General features: G+C 43.1%; 3 protein-coding genes and 2 non-coding genes across 5 annotated transcripts; 2 read left to right on the top strand and 3 right to left on the bottom strand.

Annotated features, from left to right (window-relative positions):
• Nucleotides 1–720: 720 nt before the first annotated feature.
• eif3k (eukaryotic translation initiation factor 3, subunit K) lies at nucleotides 721–4,923 on the bottom strand. Its single transcript, XM_062987440.1, has 8 exons — nucleotides 4,742–4,923; nucleotides 3,742–3,840; nucleotides 2,838–2,958; nucleotides 2,332–2,406; nucleotides 1,730–1,796; nucleotides 1,544–1,621; nucleotides 1,328–1,453; nucleotides 721–903 (listed from the first exon to the last, which is right to left on the bottom strand). Exons 1-8 carry the CDS (start codon nucleotides 4,801–4,803, stop codon nucleotides 872–874), a joined length of 660 nt encoding a protein of 219 aa, XP_062843510.1. The 5' UTR covers nucleotides 4,804–4,923; the 3' UTR covers nucleotides 721–871.
• Nucleotides 4,924–6,120: 1,197 nt separating this feature from the next.
• si:ch1073-429i10.3 (uncharacterized protein LOC100331798 homolog) lies at nucleotides 6,121–10,212 on the bottom strand. Its single transcript, XM_062987761.1, has 4 exons — nucleotides 10,138–10,212; nucleotides 8,551–8,694; nucleotides 7,888–8,041; nucleotides 6,121–7,454 (listed from the first exon to the last, which is right to left on the bottom strand). Exons 2-4 carry the CDS (start codon nucleotides 8,676–8,678, stop codon nucleotides 7,326–7,328), a joined length of 411 nt encoding a protein of 136 aa, XP_062843831.1. The 5' UTR covers nucleotides 8,679–8,694; nucleotides 10,138–10,212; the 3' UTR covers nucleotides 6,121–7,325.
• A 1,172-nt stretch (nucleotides 10,213–11,384) lies between these two features.
• si:ch1073-429i10.1 (delta(14)-sterol reductase LBR) lies at nucleotides 11,385–15,583 on the bottom strand. Its single transcript, XM_062987726.1, has 12 exons — nucleotides 15,439–15,583; nucleotides 15,255–15,301; nucleotides 14,707–14,788; nucleotides 14,378–14,556; nucleotides 14,112–14,166; nucleotides 13,845–14,012; nucleotides 13,209–13,312; nucleotides 12,959–13,078; nucleotides 12,616–12,784; nucleotides 12,454–12,534; nucleotides 12,168–12,290; nucleotides 11,385–11,786 (listed from the first exon to the last, which is right to left on the bottom strand). The coding sequence occupies exons 2-12, from the start codon at nucleotides 15,282–15,284 to the stop codon at nucleotides 11,626–11,628; spliced, it is 1,272 nt and encodes a 423-aa protein (XP_062843796.1). The 5' UTR covers nucleotides 15,285–15,301; nucleotides 15,439–15,583; the 3' UTR covers nucleotides 11,385–11,625.
• Nucleotides 15,584–16,390: 807 nt separating this feature from the next.
• Nucleotides 16,391–16,462, top strand: trnap-ugg (transfer RNA proline (anticodon UGG)). The gene has a single exon. It is a non-coding gene; the product is annotated as a tRNA-Pro (tRNA).
• A 549-nt stretch (nucleotides 16,463–17,011) lies between these two features.
• Nucleotides 17,012–17,085, top strand: trnai-aau (transfer RNA isoleucine (anticodon AAU)). Its single transcript has one exon. It is a non-coding gene; the product is annotated as a tRNA-Ile (tRNA).
• The last annotated feature ends 804 nt before the right edge of the window (nucleotides 17,086–17,889 follow it).

Below are 17,889 nucleotides of genomic sequence, written 5' to 3'. Positions count from 1 at the left end.
CAGAGATTAAACTCGGCTGTCAGTGCTAATGCTAACGCTATCTGAGGAGACGATCTGAGGGGAACATGTCCCACCCCCTGTCTGTGATTGGCTAATAACTGAGAGCTGTAATCCGATTGGATGAATGCGCCAGCGTTAAACAAGACATAACACTAACACAGTCTAGCGTCTGTTTAGAGCTGCAAATCCACCTTCTGCATGAGTAGCCGAAGGAATCCTACACAGACACGGGTAAAACATATTAAACTCGTAGTCGTACCACGCAGCAAACGGGTTCAATTTAGTAAAACAAACGATCTTTGATTTACATTCACTGTTATGGATGAATGATTATTCCTTTTGAAGCACACCACCCTCTCTACCCATCCTGCAATGGAAGCAGACCAGTACAGCACCACTGCAGGGAGAGGGTTAATCAAGAGGTGCATCATTCTTCTAACAGGGACACCAAAATCCCTAATATTTCTCAAACTTTAGTATTCATTTAAATACCTAAATAATAATAATTATTATTACTAGGGACGGTGCTAGCCTAGTGTGAAGAGCTGTAGTGCCGTGATTTACCAACTAAAAGGTACTAGAATGAAAAACTAGAATGTTTATGACAGATAAAGACCTTCCATCTGCCCCAGCTTATCCTATTATCATTAAAAATGTCAAATTGTCCCAAACAAACACGCACGCACGCACACACACACACACAAGAAGCAGTGAGACTCGTTACTGATAATGTTTGGTTTATTGGTGAGCTGTAATGTACAGGAGAAATAACGGAGAGCCTCACAAAGTCTCACTCAGCACAGTCCTCCTATACTGATGGTATATCCTGTGTCTGTGTGTGTGTGTGTGTGTGTGTGTGTGCGCGCGTGGTTCACTGTGATGTTTCCATGATGCTAGATACACCTGAGAAAACACAAAAGAGAATACACATTAATCTGTGCACTGATATGCAGCTTCAATGATGGGGTGAGCGAGTGAGTAACTAAATGAGTGAGTGTTTGAATGATGGGGTGAGTAAACGAGAGACTGAGCGCACACGACCTGGCCGTGGAGACGGGGCGACACACCCGGTCCTGGCTGCCCCGGGAGGAGAGGTCGTGCCAGCACTGCACTCTCAGTACAGTAGAGACGGAGCTGCACTTCCTCACCCGGTGTACCAAGTACCACCACGTCCGCTCCCAATTCTTCCCTAAACTTAATAACATCATCCCCAACTTTACCTCCCTCCCAGACCCCGACAAACTGCCCCACCTACTGGGGGAGCACAGAGAGAGCTGAGTTGAGTTGAGAGTCTGAGTTGAGCGAGTGAGTGAGTGATGGTTCTTACTGTCGAAGTCGATCTTCTCGACGATGTTTTTGGGCTTGACGCTCTCCTCCTGATTATAGATGAAGATCTGACCCTCCTCGTTCTCCAGCCAGCCGTATTTATTCATCCACACCTTCACCTGAGTGTCTGAAATCACAACAAACATTCATAAAGAATTCATCATTCATTCATTATTAATAAATAATTCAAGATAAACAGGAGGGTGGCGGGTCGTACCGAGTGGGTCTCCCAGCATCTCTGCTAACAACCGGTGCTCAATGGTCTGGTACGTGATTCCTACAACATGGCAGATAACTACACACACACACACACGTTATAACACTACTACTGCTATTTTAACTGCATGGGTACAAATTCCCACAGACATGCTCCAAATTTTTAATAATTACATTAAACACTCACATTTACGAACTGAATCCTCAAATCCTGTAATCCCATCGATCAGCTCCCTGTTCTCCTCCAGACTCGCCTACACACACACACACACACACACACACACACACACACACACACACACACACACACACACACAAAACCAACAGTAACCAACATGCCACCACACCATAAACAATCATCTGTGTGTGTGTGTACTCTGGAAGTGGCAGGTTTCTAGCTGGATTTAGAGGTAGATGTGTGTGTGTGTCTATACTGAGTGTGAACTGTAGTGTGTGTGTGTGTGTACTGTATGGTGTGTGTGTGGTGTGTGTGTACTGTATGGTGTGTGTGTGTACTGTATGGTGTGTGTGTGTGTTGTACCCAGAAGCTCTGGAAGTGGCAGGTCTCCAGCAGGTTTCAGAGGGGTGTGTGTGTGTGTGATTGTACTATAAGGTGTGTGAGTGTGTGTACTGTATGGTGTGTGTTTGTGTGTGTACTGTGTGTGTGTGTATTGTGTGTACTGTATGGTGTGTGAGTGTGTGTACTGTATGGTGTGTGTTTGTGTGTGTACTGTGTGTGTGTGTGTGTAGTGTGAGATGTGTGCGAGTGTGTGTGTGTGTGTGTTGTACCCAGAAGCTCTGGAAGTGGCAGGTCTCCAGCAGGTTTCCCAGGTAGAGGATCTGTCTGATTGGTCGCTCCTCCTGCTGTTGTGCTGGTTAAGTAAATAAATCTCACTGATCATTAATATAAACACGCAGGTCCTTCCTACAAGATTTTAGATGTTACCAGTTCCCACCGATTCATTACCATTAATATCAAAAGTTCACGTACATCCGTAAGAGTCGTGTATCTCAGGACGGTGCTACCGGCCTGGCTGGGTGCTCAACAGACACAACTGGGCGTGTCTGAGAGGGAAGATGGGACAGGGTCTCCCTCTCAACACGAGTAGTGCAGGAACTCCAGTGGAATCTAACACAAACCTCAACATATACAAGTGACGGTGACTGTGCAAGTCTGTGGCTCTCCCTGGCCAGCGTGTGCTCGGTTCATGGAGCAGAGGAATTGTAATAGGGAATAGGAAATGACTAAACAATAAAAAACTGCTTTGGTGATGGAGTGAGTGGGTGAAGGATACGTGAGGCTGGTCGAGCATACACTTGCACAGGGTGAAGTCCGTGTGAGGAAGGTTGGTCAGAGCCTTCAGCAAAATATGTGAGGTTATGCTGGTCTGGAAATAGGCTGGATTAAACTGGTACCTGCACACACACACACACACACACACACACACACACACACGCGCACACACGCACACACGCACACACGCACACACGCACACACACACACACACACACGCACACGCACACGCACACACACACGACGATGAATAATCACACTGGAATTAAAGAACTTTTAGAAGACAAATAAATGAACATAGTTATTGATCAGCACTTCAGTCTGAACTACCAGCAGCATTTAAAGTTCTTAAAATAAAATAAATAATAAACAAAAGCAATAAACTAAGAAGCTCTGAGACTCATCTCATGACCAATCAGATACATCAAACTATTAAAATGATGATGGAATGTAGACAAACAAGTTGCTCCGGTTGTTAACAGGACGTGTGTTATTATACAGAACTGAGTAAAGATCTCTTACTATAAAAGAGATTAATATATATAGAAAGCTGTGTGTGTCTGTGTGTGTGTGTGTGTGTGTGTGTGTGTGTGTGTGTGTGTGTGTGTGTGTGTGTGTGTGTGTGTGTGTGTGTGTGTGTGTGTAGATGTTATGAAAGGACAGTGTGTTTAGTGTTTGCACTGCAGGAGACACTAACAGGTTCTATTCTGATTTATTTCTTTATCGGATGAAACTTTTGCCTCTGCAGCTTTATTATTTATAATAAGACGAATGTGAGAAACGTCTGAGTGAAACTGAGCTGCAGATGACGAGCGGACGGACGTGACGGGTTCTGAACCCTTTTATCTGAATCAGATCTGAACCTCGAGGTGCCTGAAGGTCTCCGGCAGAACATAAAGACTCACAGTTTGAGAACAGCGAGGTTCGCCTCCAGATCGTACGCGTTCTCTTTGGACTGAGTCTCCACGTAGCGCTCCAGCGTGGCCAGATTCTCAGGATTATACCTTCAAACACACACACACACACACACACACACACACACACACACACACACACACACACACCAAGGCTTTTATTTATTAATTATATGTTCTGTCTGATTGATCTGATCACGGTTACTCTGCACTTTATTAGGAACACCTTTCCATACAGATGAACTATCAGTATCTCAGTATCAGTAATCCATCAGTTGCTCTGTAACCACCTCACGAGGCAGATGATGTTTGGGTGGTGAACCTACACACTTTGTGGGTATACAATTATCGACTGTAGCCCACCTGTTGATCTGCACATTTTGTCGCCCACACAGACCAGATGATGCTTGTTGAGTAAATGATTCTCAGCTCTGACACTAACATGGTACTGATGCACTGTGTGCTGTTCTGTGTGTGTAGCAGGTGCAGCAGTGTTGTTGGGATGTTTCAGTGTCCTGTGATCAATAAGCGTCCACTGATTAATGACTAGAGAAAGATAAACAAGCAGCACTAACAGGGTTTGTGTTGTAATAACGAGCTCAGTAACAACAACACTGCTGCACCTGCTACACTCACACCACAACATGTTAGTGTCAGTGCAGTGCTAAGAATAATTTACTTCCCAAGCATCATCTGGTCTGTCTGGGTGACGAAATGGGTATACAATGATCGACTGTAGTTCATCTGCACACAGAGTTCGTCTATGAATGTGTAGATTAATCATCACTGATTCATTTATATATTTATACAAACTCTAAACCTTCACGTTTCTCTTCCACATGCAGTGTAAACATACCTCAGATATAAACCATAAAGTCGTTATTGTTGTAATTAAATTAAATAAACTTTTATTTCGGTTTATTGTTTCTGCTCGAGCTGTTAAACCTACACAATTAGCATTAGCATGTTAGCATGTATCGAGTGCTTTTACCTGTCGATGCCTCGTAACAGTTTAGCCACGTTAGCTCTCATCTGCTCAAACGACGTAGCCATAATTAATCAAACGAATCCGATAATTAATAATAAATCTGATAATGTAGAAATAAGAATTTAATCAGATTTAGGAAATCCACACGTGCTACACACACAGGAACTGAGCCGCCGCTACAGGGGAAAAGGAGCAGCGGGAAACGAGTCCGGTGGGAAACAACAAACGATACATTCAGTACCGATACAGTTAAAGCTACAAACTGTATTAATTATAAATATAAACAATAACTGGATAAATAATAATAATAAATAATAATAATAATGATAATAGAACTACTGCACATGGATTTTAAGAATTTAGGATGGAGGGGAACGCGGTATGGTGAGGGTTATGGGCTGTGGTTGTTACCCACAGTTTTTGAGGTGAGGACATGTTAGATATTTTGTGGTCAGTGTTGCTGTGCATCCTTTCCTGAGGGAGTTTGGTAGTTTCTCCCTCAGAAGACTCGAAGTCTCCTAGATTTGAATGTAAACAATTCATTTTGTTTTTATTTATTCCTCACAGTACAGTAGAAAGTGCATTTCTGACTGAATCGTTTCTGTTCCGGCTCTTTTCGATGGCAGAACTGTGACCACTAAACTTGTACCTGGTCAGGGTCTCTGCTCTGGATCTCATTGAGATCTTCTCAATGTATTAAAGATTATTTTCATGAACTGATTGATATTTATACGGGTGGAAGTGGGTAGCGCTGCCACCACACAGCTACAAGGGCCTCAATTCTTTCTGTGTGGAGTTTGCATGTTCTCCCTGTTTCCTCCAGGTGCTCCGGTTTCCTCCCACAAGTCCAAAAATGTGCAAGTGTTTATCTACAATGAACTGGCGACCTGTCCGGTACGTTTCATGACTTTAACCCAGTACATCTGACCAGGATAAAGCAGTGGTAAAACAGACAGTGAATGTATACATGAATGATAAACAAAAGTATTGGGACACCTACTGAAGCTTTTTATTACATCTCATAAAGAATCTACATTTAGATTTATAAACACTTAATTATAAACTGCAGAGTGAAATAAAGAGAATTATTTCTTAAATAAGATGGTGGTGCTGTGAGATCCAAGGTCCGAATCCTCAGCAGTGCTATCAGCCGGTCGGGTGTCTACATACTGGAACACTGCAACCCTGACCATGGAAAAATGAAATAAACTGATTTAAAAAGGAAATCAGATCACCGAGTGTCTTCTGTAACCCTGGAGGTTTCTGATAATCTGAGCACTGAGGCGCAGGTGAATCCACCAATCAGAACCTCCCTCAGTCCCGGATTTAGGAAGAAATAAAGATAATTATTTATCAAAATACAGAAATGACGAGATCAGACATGAGAGGGAAAAACAATCTTTATTTTTCTGCTGAATAAATTCTGATACACAAATTCCTGCTTCATACAAAAAAACACAACGTAGAAAAACCTGAGCGGCCCCCCGCCGAGCGCACCGCACCGTCCAAACCGAAGCGCACACGGTCCGATCGGTCGCGGTTTTATCGTTCAGACTCGCCGCCACAAAGACACGACACACCGGACGGTACGTGAAGAGAAATATTCATTCAGAAAACAAACTAAAGTAAAAAACTGGTACTGTCCTCGTCTAGCTGGTGATGCTCAGAAACACAAATACAAACCCACACTAGTAATGATCCTACAATATAAAAACACCCCACACTGATCATCAACACCGTCCAGTGATGAGTGGAAGCACCCCAGATCGGATCCCATCAGCCCTAACAATGAATCCTGCAGCCAATCAGGAGGCTGAAAGACGTTTCCACGGAGAGGCATCACGAACACGTCACACGACCGGCACCGACCCGCCGCCACTACAGGACGCTCGGTTAGCATCAACATTCATATTTGAAGCCGTTTAGCTGCCAGCTGGATTTTTATTTTGCATTTTTCCCAAATTTAGTCGTATCCAAGTACCCGATTGCATTACGCTTCCTCTCTACTGCTGCAGACCTCCACTGTGATTGAGGAGAGCGAGACTAAAACACGCCCCCTGCAGACTCAGACTCTCTTATTGTCATTCAACCACGTACGTGATAGAACCGACACGTGTGCGGCAGCCGACCTGCGCGAGGCGAGTTCATAAGCGGATCAGCTTTGTGTACGGAGAGCCACACCCTGATCAGCATTATTCCTCGACTCTGTGCAGCACCAGCAATCTGCCAGCAGAGGGAGTAACTGCATCAGCTATGAGGTAACAACAGCCAATCGTTGTTCGTGTAGCCGCCCAGCCTGCCGGTAACGGAGCCGAGATTCGAACCGACGAGAGTGTTTTACCGCTGCGCCACTCGAGCTGCTTTTTTCATTGTTGTGGAGGCAGATCAGAATGAGGATGCCACCCGTGTGGACGTGCCCGTTAAATACCCCGGATATGCCTGATCTAACCTACACGCCCTCACACGTCTAATAACAGTGTTACTGTGATCCTGGAGACAGACAGATAGAAAACACACACACACACAAACCCAGACAGACAGACAGACAGACAGACAGGAAAAGAAGTTAGTGGGAGGGTGAGGGGGGTTAAGCGCGCTCTCCGCGGATTCGGCGTGCCAGCTGGATGTCTTTGGGCATGATGGTGACGCGCTTGGCGTGGATGGCACACAGGTTCGTGTCCTCGAACAGACCCACCAGGTACGCCTCGCTCGCCTCCTGCACACACGGGCACCAGTTCATTAGAGAGGGAATCCGGTCACATTTACAGCAGTTAGCAGCACAAAGTGACTTACAGTACTGCGACAGTAAATCATCTGAGCAATTGAGGGTTAAGGGCCTTGCTCAAGGGCCCAACAGGGGTAAATTGGCAGTGGTGGGGCTTGAACCAGTGACCTTTTGATTACTAGTCCGGTACTTTAACCGCTAGGCTACGACTGAACAAAATAAAAGCACGACATCAAAGAACAAATCTTCAAGCCCCACTGCCAGGTTGTAAACTGTTGGGCCCTTGAGCGAGGCCCCTAACCCTGAATTGCTTAGACTGTATACTGTACATGGCTTTGGATAAACGCGTCCGCTAAATGTAACGCATGTAGCACGAAACAGACGCCGTTCCCACATGACGTGGATCTGATGTGTGTGGATGTACCTGCAGGGCTCCGATGGCGGCGCTCTGGAAGCGCAGGTCCGTCTTGAAGTCCTGAGCGATCTCTCGGACCAGGCGCTGGAACGGAAGCTTCCTGATCAGCAGCTCGGTGGATTTCTGATAGCGACGGATCTCACGCAGAGCCACGGTACCGGGTCTGCACCACACACACACACACACACACACACACACACACACACACACACACGTTTCACACGAATCACAAACACAGCCGTCATGTATAGCCACGTCCTTCAAAAATACATAAAAGTATGTGGACACCCGACTATAATCTTCTTAAATAAACAATGCCTAGTGCACACTGTGCATGAACTACTGGGCTGTGTCCCAAATACCACCCTGTCTATAAAATTACAGAAGATTTTGAAACACTCCCTTGTTTACAGTGAGGTTTTGATTACACTCAGCTCTTTCTGTCCCCTGCATCTCCCAATCAAAGAATATTTGTCATTTCTGTCATATTTGTGCACCGCAGGCGGGTCAGTCTAGCACCTGGATGCGCAAATTCTTCATCTGAACAGTTCTAATACTTCCGGCACCACTCAGTGGGTCAGAGCTCAGCATGTGTTTCCTCTCGCACCCGGTCGTTTCAGGTGAGTGTTTTAATGAAAGTGAGGTTTGTAATCCTGTAATCTTGAATCTTACCTGTAGCGATGGGGTTTTTTAACCCCTCCAGTAGAGGGCGCACTCTTGCGGGCGGCTTTAGTGGCCAGTTGTTTACGAGGAGCTTTACCTCCTGTAGATTTACGAGCTGTCTGCTTAGTACGAGCCATGACTGCTGACGATCACCTGAAACACACAAACACACGCAGAAGGGGGCCGACGGGCGTCAATCAAGGGACGAGATGTCAGCTAAAGTATCATTAACACCCCAGATATCACAATGTAGAGAAACTAAAACTATTTTTTATTTTATTATATGGCTGAATAGAAAAACAAAAGTATGTAAGTTAGTTAAACGAACGCTGCGTTTGATGGTAGCTGTGTAGAGACGATTTGATTGGCATTAGTGACAATGCTGCCATTTACACTACATGGCCATAAGTATGTGGACATATTTAATAATAATAATAATAATAATAATCTAGGGCAGATGGAACAGCACTATTGGTCATATGGACATCTACACTTGGACAGTACAGTGAATTTCTTTTATTTGAAATCCGGGATCACTGTGCAGGTTAAGCAGAGACCTCTAAAGCTTTGAGGATTAAGGGCCTTGCTCAAGGGCCCAACAGGATGATGCTGATCTTTGTTGGAATATGTTCATGCTAATAAATAAGTGAACACACCATTTTACACTTTCTTTTCCGCACCTTTTGTACATTAATCTGCACATTTTCTTATATTTGCACTGTGGTTCACTTTACACCAACATTACAATGTTAACCGAAATAACACCTCCATATGGACCCTCGGGTCCTGTTGTTGTAGTGTGTTGTCTGAGTGTTGTTGTGGTTATACAGATACTTGTTTGTATAATGTGAATCTCTGTAGTGTGTACTATTACTTTTGTATCTATCTATACTGAACTTAACGTTGGAAATAATTAAAGAAAACAATTCCTGTACCATAAGTTTTGCACATTTTATGCTTTATTTCTATCCTGTGGGTAACATGTAGAAAATAAACATCACTTGTGCACTAAAAGAAAAAGAAAACAAACACACATCCCTATAACTGTGGTTCAGGGTGTGAATACTTCTGCACAAGAGAGCGCTCAGTATGAACCGACCACTCTAAACAAACCCGTACTATTACATTTCAACCAATCAGAGTTCAAGAGGGCGGGACGAAGGCATGTCTGGACGAATCAATGCTGTTCTAATGTGTCTCATTTGCATAACCACGCCCCCACACTGCTGAGCTTTATGGCTGTTAAGAAGCCACAGAGGAGGAATAATAATCATCATTTATAACAAAATACACATTAATACTCACAACTACTGACTAAATATGTTAGTTAATACTCTCTTTAACACACCGATAAACTATAAAGCTAAAGAGACTGATAGATATACAGCAATATTAAGGTTAAAACAGCTTTAATACAAACATAACGAGAGCAGAGAGAAACCAGAGCGTGTTCAGCCCTGCGCCATTTTCTATTCTTCACATTCTTTCTAAATACGTTATATAATCATCAATATTACCTATAAAAATACCATTTTCTATACAAATTATTAATTAATTAGTACCTTCTACTCCTAAAGTGACTAAATGCGAACTCACTCTGTGTATTTCTGTAGAAAAAGACGCCGATATTCGACCTGAATGTCGCTTTAGAAGCTTGTTGTTACAACAATGGAAGCGCTTTGTTTATATCCCACCCATATTCCTCCTCGCCCCGCCCACTTCTGCCAAAGGGCGTGTTTCAAATAGCAAAGCGCACTAGGTAGTGGTAGTGTAGTTGGTTAGACAAGTAACAGTGTTGATTCTGGATTGGTTAAGCACACTCTTTAGTATAGTAGTACGAGATTTGGGACGAAATCAGAGTTGCATCTAGGGTTGTTTCTGAAATGGCGCCCTGCTCCCTACTGCCTACACTGCTGGTAAATCACTACAGAGGGTCTCAGATGGTACTGAGGGGTGAACGGCTGAGGAGCACAGCACCTACAGCAACACTGTATATAATAACAAGATTTAATTCCACACACAGTCAATACATCAATCAATAACTCATTTATACACTAATGTACAGTGACACCGTGTAACTTGACTTCCTCTAAACTCAAAATTTGTGCAACTCGAAGCCCCCATCGAGAAATTTCAGCTGTTTTAAACCCTGATCAGCGTGTGAATCTGATCTGAATCTGCATCAGTGTGGAATAAGGTGCAGATCCAGGGTTACAGCTCCACGTGTATCTGTGTTTATCTGGATTCTTTTTCACTTTTAAACTTGTGTTACAGCTCCAGCTTCTGAGAAATGGTGAGAATCAGAATCAGCTTCTCCCAGAGTCTAAAACGCTTCTGGTTGAAAATAAAGCTTAACGTGGTTTAATGTAGTAAAATAAGGAGACAGGAGCACTAAACTTCTCTTCATTATTACTGCTCATAAGTTCCTCCACTAATCACATTCCTCACTCGCTTTTTTACGTTAACATTAAGCACATTTAGAAAATAACGGCACAGCGACGAAAAGCGGTTTTGTCACTTCTCATGTGAATGCGCCGGTGCTGAAGGGAATACGGTATTTCAACATCAAGCATCTCCAGCATTAAGAAGCATCAGGAAACAATAAAGAAGTAAAACTAAAGTGCAGCTTTTATTGTATTTTTATTGATGTTTAACTGTTTGTAATTGTATTTCAGTGTGTTTATATTATATCTGTGTTATTTTCAGTGTTTAAGTGTCAAAAATTTTACATGAGACTAAAATATCTGCAGCTCCACGTGACCATGGACGCATTAACAGGTTTCCCAAACATCCTTATGGGAAAAAATACCTCGAAACTCAACGTCTTTAAAACTCAACACCACTCCCAGAACCGACTGGCGTCCAGATTTAAGGTAGCGCTGTATAAATAAAACTACGTTATTATATCACTGTTGTTCATCATGCTTCCTTTATTTCATTATTTCCTCCTGAGAGGGTGGACAGGATCAGAAAGGAGTTTATTAGAGGGACGCTAGACGTTAAAGACATATAAAAACGTTCTTCTTATTTTAACACTACTGAAGTTTAATAATGAAGATCAGATGATGATGAAGATGATGAAGATCAGTAGATGTAGGGCAGTAGTTTATACGGGACTCTCCTGCAGTACTCTCTCCACGCTGCTCCATGTCTCTGCTCACATGATTCCTCGATCTCCTCGGCTCGCTCCCTCAGCAGCTTCACACACTGCAGTGCAGGTAGATACGGTAACACACTGCTGAACCCTACACACACACACACACACACACACACACACACACATTGGCTGGGATGTCCAGAGATTGTTGCTGACAATGTTTGATGACCTGTGAGACGTGAGATGGTCCTGTTTGTAGGTCCCAGTGAGATGTTCTTGTTTGTCCTGCTCATAAGTTTGTTTATTACTCTGTTACCCCTTTGTACCCCCTCCCCGATTTAAACATAGCCGAGTCCAAACCAGCACATTTTCCCCAGACAGTAGTGGATTCTTCCAGAGAGCTTTAAGATGTACGGAGGACATTCTGGTTGGACCTTCTATTCCAAAACCATGGCCAGTTGATAAAGTCATGGCTTGACTAGATTATCAGGTTTAACTGTTGTATAAATGTGTGTTTATTAATTCTCACCACATGGCAGCGCCCAGGCGAACATCATCACTATGTCACCCAGGTAATTGGGGTGTCTGACCCACCCGAACCATCCGGATACTAGCAGGTTCTGGCCTGATGGACTCCTGATGGTCTCTAGATCTGCATTTAGAAACACAAGGTCACACCAAACCAACAACAAACTCATCATCAATAAACTACAGAAAACATTTCTGATCCTGCACAGCCAGTAATAACTCTGAACAAGGGTGGACAAATTAAGAGAAACCACACACTACCACGGTACCGGGCGGGTGATACGTACGGGTGAAGGCGGGGGCGCGGGGGTTATTGCGGAAGCCGCTCTTCTGATCGTTGGAACGATAATAAATCAGGAAACCTGCAGCTGAAGAAGCACATCATGTTCAGCAGGTTATTGATTACTGATCGCTACTGATCGTATTGATCTGGATGTGGGAACGCTCACCGAACAGCAGGATTATGGGTAAGCTGCTCAGCAGGTCCGTATCACAGGGGCGGTGGAGCAGGAAGTACAGAGGGAGGCTGGAGAAGAACGGGATCCAGATGTACTCACCCATCACCATCAGGAACCCGATCGACTCCTCCGTGAACTCCTTAGTGCTCAAAATTGAGTCCTGCAGGGGAAACCACCCACCCACACAGCATCACTACTCACATCATCACTAATCACACCATCACTAGTCACTACACAGCATCACTAATCACATTACTAATCACATCATCACTAATCACATTATTAATCACATTATTAATCACGACCCTCCTGTGGACGTTTCAGCAGTACAGACCTCGTCAATGAGCAGGTCCAGGATGTAAACGAGCTGGAATATGAAGACGAGGGCGAGAGACGGGGGGACAGAACCGTCCCTCTCTAAGGCCGTCAGGAGGTAACAAACGTCCATCATCGCCTAAACATCAAAGAAACACAAAAGAGGAGGCACTGCTGCCTGTCAATCAACTTCTATTAATCAACATTATTTAATGACATTTGGTGTGTGTGTGTGTGTGTGTGTGCGTGTGTGTGTGTTATAAACTCACCCAGCCAATGAAGCCGATCCGCAACATCATGAAGTGCTTCAGATCAATCATTCCTACACAAGGGTCTGAGTCCCGACCCAACGCAAAACCCTCCACTATACTGTCTAAATAACACACACACACACACACACACACACACACACACATGCATACCTATATTTACAGAGGGTAGAAGTATTTAGTTTGTGTGTGTGTGTGTTACCTGTATGTGTGAGTGTGTGTGTGTGTGTGTGTTACCTGTAGGTGTGAGTGTGTGTGTGTGTGTTTGTTCCATGTATGTGTGTGTGTGTGTGTGTGTGTGTTACCTGTAGGTGTGTGTGTGTGTGTGTGTTACCTGTATGTGTGTGTGTGTGTGTGTGTGTGTGTGTGTTACCTGTAGGTGTGTGTGTGTGTGTGTGTTACCTGTATGTGTGAGTGTGTGTGTGTGTGTGTGTTACCTGTAGGTGTGTGTGTTACCTGTAGGTGTGTGTGTGTGTGTGTGTTACCTGTAGGTGTGTGTGTGTGTTACCTGTAGGTGTGTGTGTGTGTGTGTGTTTGTTCCATGTATGTGTGTGTGTGTGTGTGTGTGTTACCTGTATGTGTGAGTGTGTGTGTGTGTGTGTGTGTTACCTGTAGGTGTGTGTGTGTGTGTGTTACCTGTAGGTGTGTGTGAGAGTGTGTATAAAGCCACACTGATGATGAATGAGAGAACAGATCCGGCGCTGATCAGTGGAATCACTCTGCTCATCACACTGCTCCACCTAAACACACCACACTGCCACACACACACCGACACCGACACACACACCAGAAACGCATACATCCCTACAGCACACACACACACACACACACACACACACACACACACACATTAAAGCTGTATGACTCGGCTGAATGAAGCTGGTTGGATGTTGGAACACTCACCGTTCAGTTTGTATTTCAAACATTTTCCGTCGTTTCCCATTTTTCCTTCTGCCACCTAAAGCACAAACGCAAACGAATTATACACAAATATCCGGACACCATGTGATCTCTGTAGTCAATCACTGACTGTAGAAGAGCTCAGGTACTTCTGTCACATTAAAAACTCTTAAAAAGGAGTGGAACCATTAAGGAGCATCAACAGCTCAACACTGGACTGATTCTGTTCAGAGACACCACATGGACAGGCAGTGAGAGTTCAGACTCACCTGTCCTACAGGTAGGTGATACAGCGCCGCCTGCAGGAGGGTAAATAACAGCACTATCGCTGCAGAGCTCCAGTCCCAGAGAGCTGGAAGAGTGATGATGGAGGGGTCAGAGGAGGGGCGACACCAGTCCAGGAGAAACATGAGCAACCCGGGTAACACAATACACACCAGGAGCAGGTCTGAAACACACACACACACACACACAAATCAGAGCTTTTATTTGTTTTATTTGGGCGTGTCTGATCTTCTCTGTAAAGGTTCAGGGGCTCAAACCTGCAGCCACACCGATCAAAAGCGTCTAAATAAACTCGGGTGTAAAACCATCTTACGGATGTTGTTCCATCTGCTGTTGCTCTGTCTGGATTTGTCCTGAAACGTTCCATTCTTCTCCTCATGGGGGGCCGAGTTTACCTGAATAAAAAAAAAAAAAAAAAAAAAAAAAAAAAAAAAAAAAAAAAAAGCCCTTCAGCAGACAGACATGATGTGCACTGTAACTTCTCTCTTCCCTAAAGCATTTATGAGGAGAAGTACTGATGTTGGAGGTCTGGCTCACAATACTCGCCAAATCATCCCAAATTTATCGAGCGGGTTTGAGGTCATTGTCAGTTTTTTATTTTTATAGAAGCATCTGCAAAATGCCACAAATGTAAGTTTGAGAAGTAATTGTGCAGTTCTAACAACAACCTTTATAACTGTAAATGTACTGAAACCTTGTTTAATATTAAAAATAAAACCAAATCATTGAAGTTTTACTTGCAGATTGATTTGAAGCCCAGCGAGCAGTTTAGTAACGACCAATCAGCATCTGATTATTTTGGTTGGAAAGGTGGTGCATGTGTGTGTGTATTACACCAGTATTAATCTTTATGGTTCTTACCTGCTTTTCCTCTAAGTGTCTCTTCATCATTTCTAAACTTCTGAACTCTGTAAATCATTCATTAATTATTAATAATGTCAATAAAATCACATCACATCTTCAGCTACAGAAACCACCACTATAATTTATTAATCAAAGTACAAAAAGTCGTTTATTATCATGTAATTACAATAAAAACAATTACCTTCCTGCTGAGCTGAATGTAGACGTTTTCTGAGCTGTGTTCCTCACTAACTGAAAAACTGAAGAAGCAGCGGTGCAGGAGGCGACTCTTACACAAACGCTTTCATCAGTTCATTTAGCGACTGTTAGGTTAGGAAATCTGAGGGCTTCACATCACCCACATCACTCTGCAGAGCCCTCACACCCGTACAGAGACTTTGATTCAAAGAGGCTTTTATAACTGTGACTGACTAGAGCACAAGGGACTGAGGGTTAAGGGCCTCACTCAGGAGCCCAACAGTGGAAACATGGCACCAAGCTTCTGGTTACTAGTCCAGTACCTTTATCACTGGATAACTGCTGCACTCTTTTATATAATTATTGTTGGTTTTCTGAAAATCTGCTGGGTCAAAAATATACAGACACCAGTTTAGATGATTAATGTGGCGGTGTAGAAAGTTTCATAATGTCACTGTGTCATTGATAATTCCTCATTACTGAGAAACACACACACACACACACACACACACACACACACACACACACAGATGTCTGTTAAATTACCAAACTTTTTACTGTTATTAGGAAATTATACAACGTCCGAGGAAACCACAAGGTTCATGTCATCAGTGGCATGATACCAGTTCTGCAGACCAGAACGTGTATTTTTACTAATCAACTAAACACAGTAAAAGGGTGGATGAATGTAAACAAACAAGCTGTTCAAACAAGGTTCTTTCTGTGTGGAGTTTGCATGTTCTCCCCATGTCCGCGTGGGTTCCCGCTGGGCGCTCCGGTTTCCTCCCACAGTCCAAAGACGTGCAAGTGAGGTAAATTGGAGACACCAAAAGTGTGTTCGATATAACCTTGTGTAATGTGAAACGATCGTTTCTTGAAAACATTAAATTTTAATTTTTAACGTTAAAATTTCAGATAAACTTTAAGATAAATCACTGTGTGACGTGACACAGAGCGGCTCGTTGGTCTAGGGGTATGATTCTCGCTTTGGGTGCGAGAGGTCCCGGGTTCAAATCCCGGACGAGCCCAGATCTTTTCTGCCCTCTACTTAATTTTTTTAACAATTTCAATCGGACCCACCGCGACCCTGAACAGGATAACATTGTGGTAAAACAAACAATGAATGAACGAATAAACCTTCTCATTTTAGATTAAATGACATAAAACGTGTAATGTTAGTTTGTGTCGCAGCCTCAGTGTTGCTCTGAATTGGGGTGTGTTACCACTATAGGACGCATGATGGCGCTGTTTAATCACACCGAGTTTGCGTTTAAAGGTTCAAAATCAAGTTTAATATTCGACGCGTCCAGATTAAAATATTTAATATTAAATAATCAATATTGTATTTGACATTAAAATAACATGTTCTAATTTAATTACCCTTAATTCCAAATTTCGACATATTTCGACAGCTTCCTTAACCTCTGATTCAGTACGGGACAGTTTTACCTCAGTAACATAAACCAAAACATTTAATACATTTAACTATATTACATTATAGTGTTCACATTAATAATAATATTCATATATTTAATAATTTACACCTTGGTATACCAGGTATCCTGCTATACCGTTATGGCCGGTTAGCTCAGTTGGTTAGAGCGTGGTGCTAATAACGCCAAGGTCGCGGGTTCGATCCCCGTACGGGCCAATACAGTTTAATTTTTTAATACATTAAATATTATATTATTATCTAAGTATCAGAGAAAGCGAGATGTTTAGAGCTTTCACTAAAATGATTAAAGTATTTCTTCATAAAATTTGATGCATTATAGAATTTAACAAAATAAAAAAAACCCAAACAAGTAAAAAACATTTAAACTATTTTAGTCGGTGAGTTAATATTATTTATTATTTGAGGTGTTTTTGACCATACAGGCTCACTTGGCTGTGCCTAAGAGCGGGGTGTCGAATGGGGTTCGTTGGCACAGTATGATTGTGACCTCGACTGTCTGCTCGAAGTGCCTGCAGTAGCGGATCAGAAATCTAAAATGATTTGGTTTTATTTTTAGCTTCTTGGTTTTTTACTCATTTTTATGTTAGAAAAAGCATTTGTACCATCAGGCACTGATGCTGAACAAAAACATCTGGCTATCAGTCAACATTCCTATTCACCCGGAAGGTGTTAAATGGGGTTAAGATCGGGGATCTTGTTGGAGCAGGTAAGGCAGCAGTGGGCGTGACTAAAACACCTGAACTCAAACAACTTTCAACAGAGATTAAAAGCCTGAGATGCAGAGACGTGGTATTTTATTTTATTCAGGTTGAGAATCACAATCCTGCCCGAGCTGTTGGGCGACTTTCACTGAAACATTCCTAGAATCCGTAATAACACACGATGTGAGGTGTCGGTGTTTCTGAATGGCAGCGCATCAGTGGGAAAACAGACTCAAACCAAACTCTGCATACCGAATATTATTAAAAATAATAAAGACATCAGCGGTGCCGCCCTCAT

This window comes from Trichomycterus rosablanca, chromosome 25, assembly GCF_030014385.1.
Source record: "Trichomycterus rosablanca isolate fTriRos1 chromosome 25, fTriRos1.hap1, whole genome shotgun sequence".
Taxonomy (NCBI): domain Eukaryota; kingdom Metazoa; phylum Chordata; class Actinopteri; order Siluriformes; family Trichomycteridae; genus Trichomycterus; species Trichomycterus rosablanca.
Note: the sequence above shows the minus strand (reverse complement) of the source record. Positions and strands in the feature narration are given on the sequence as shown.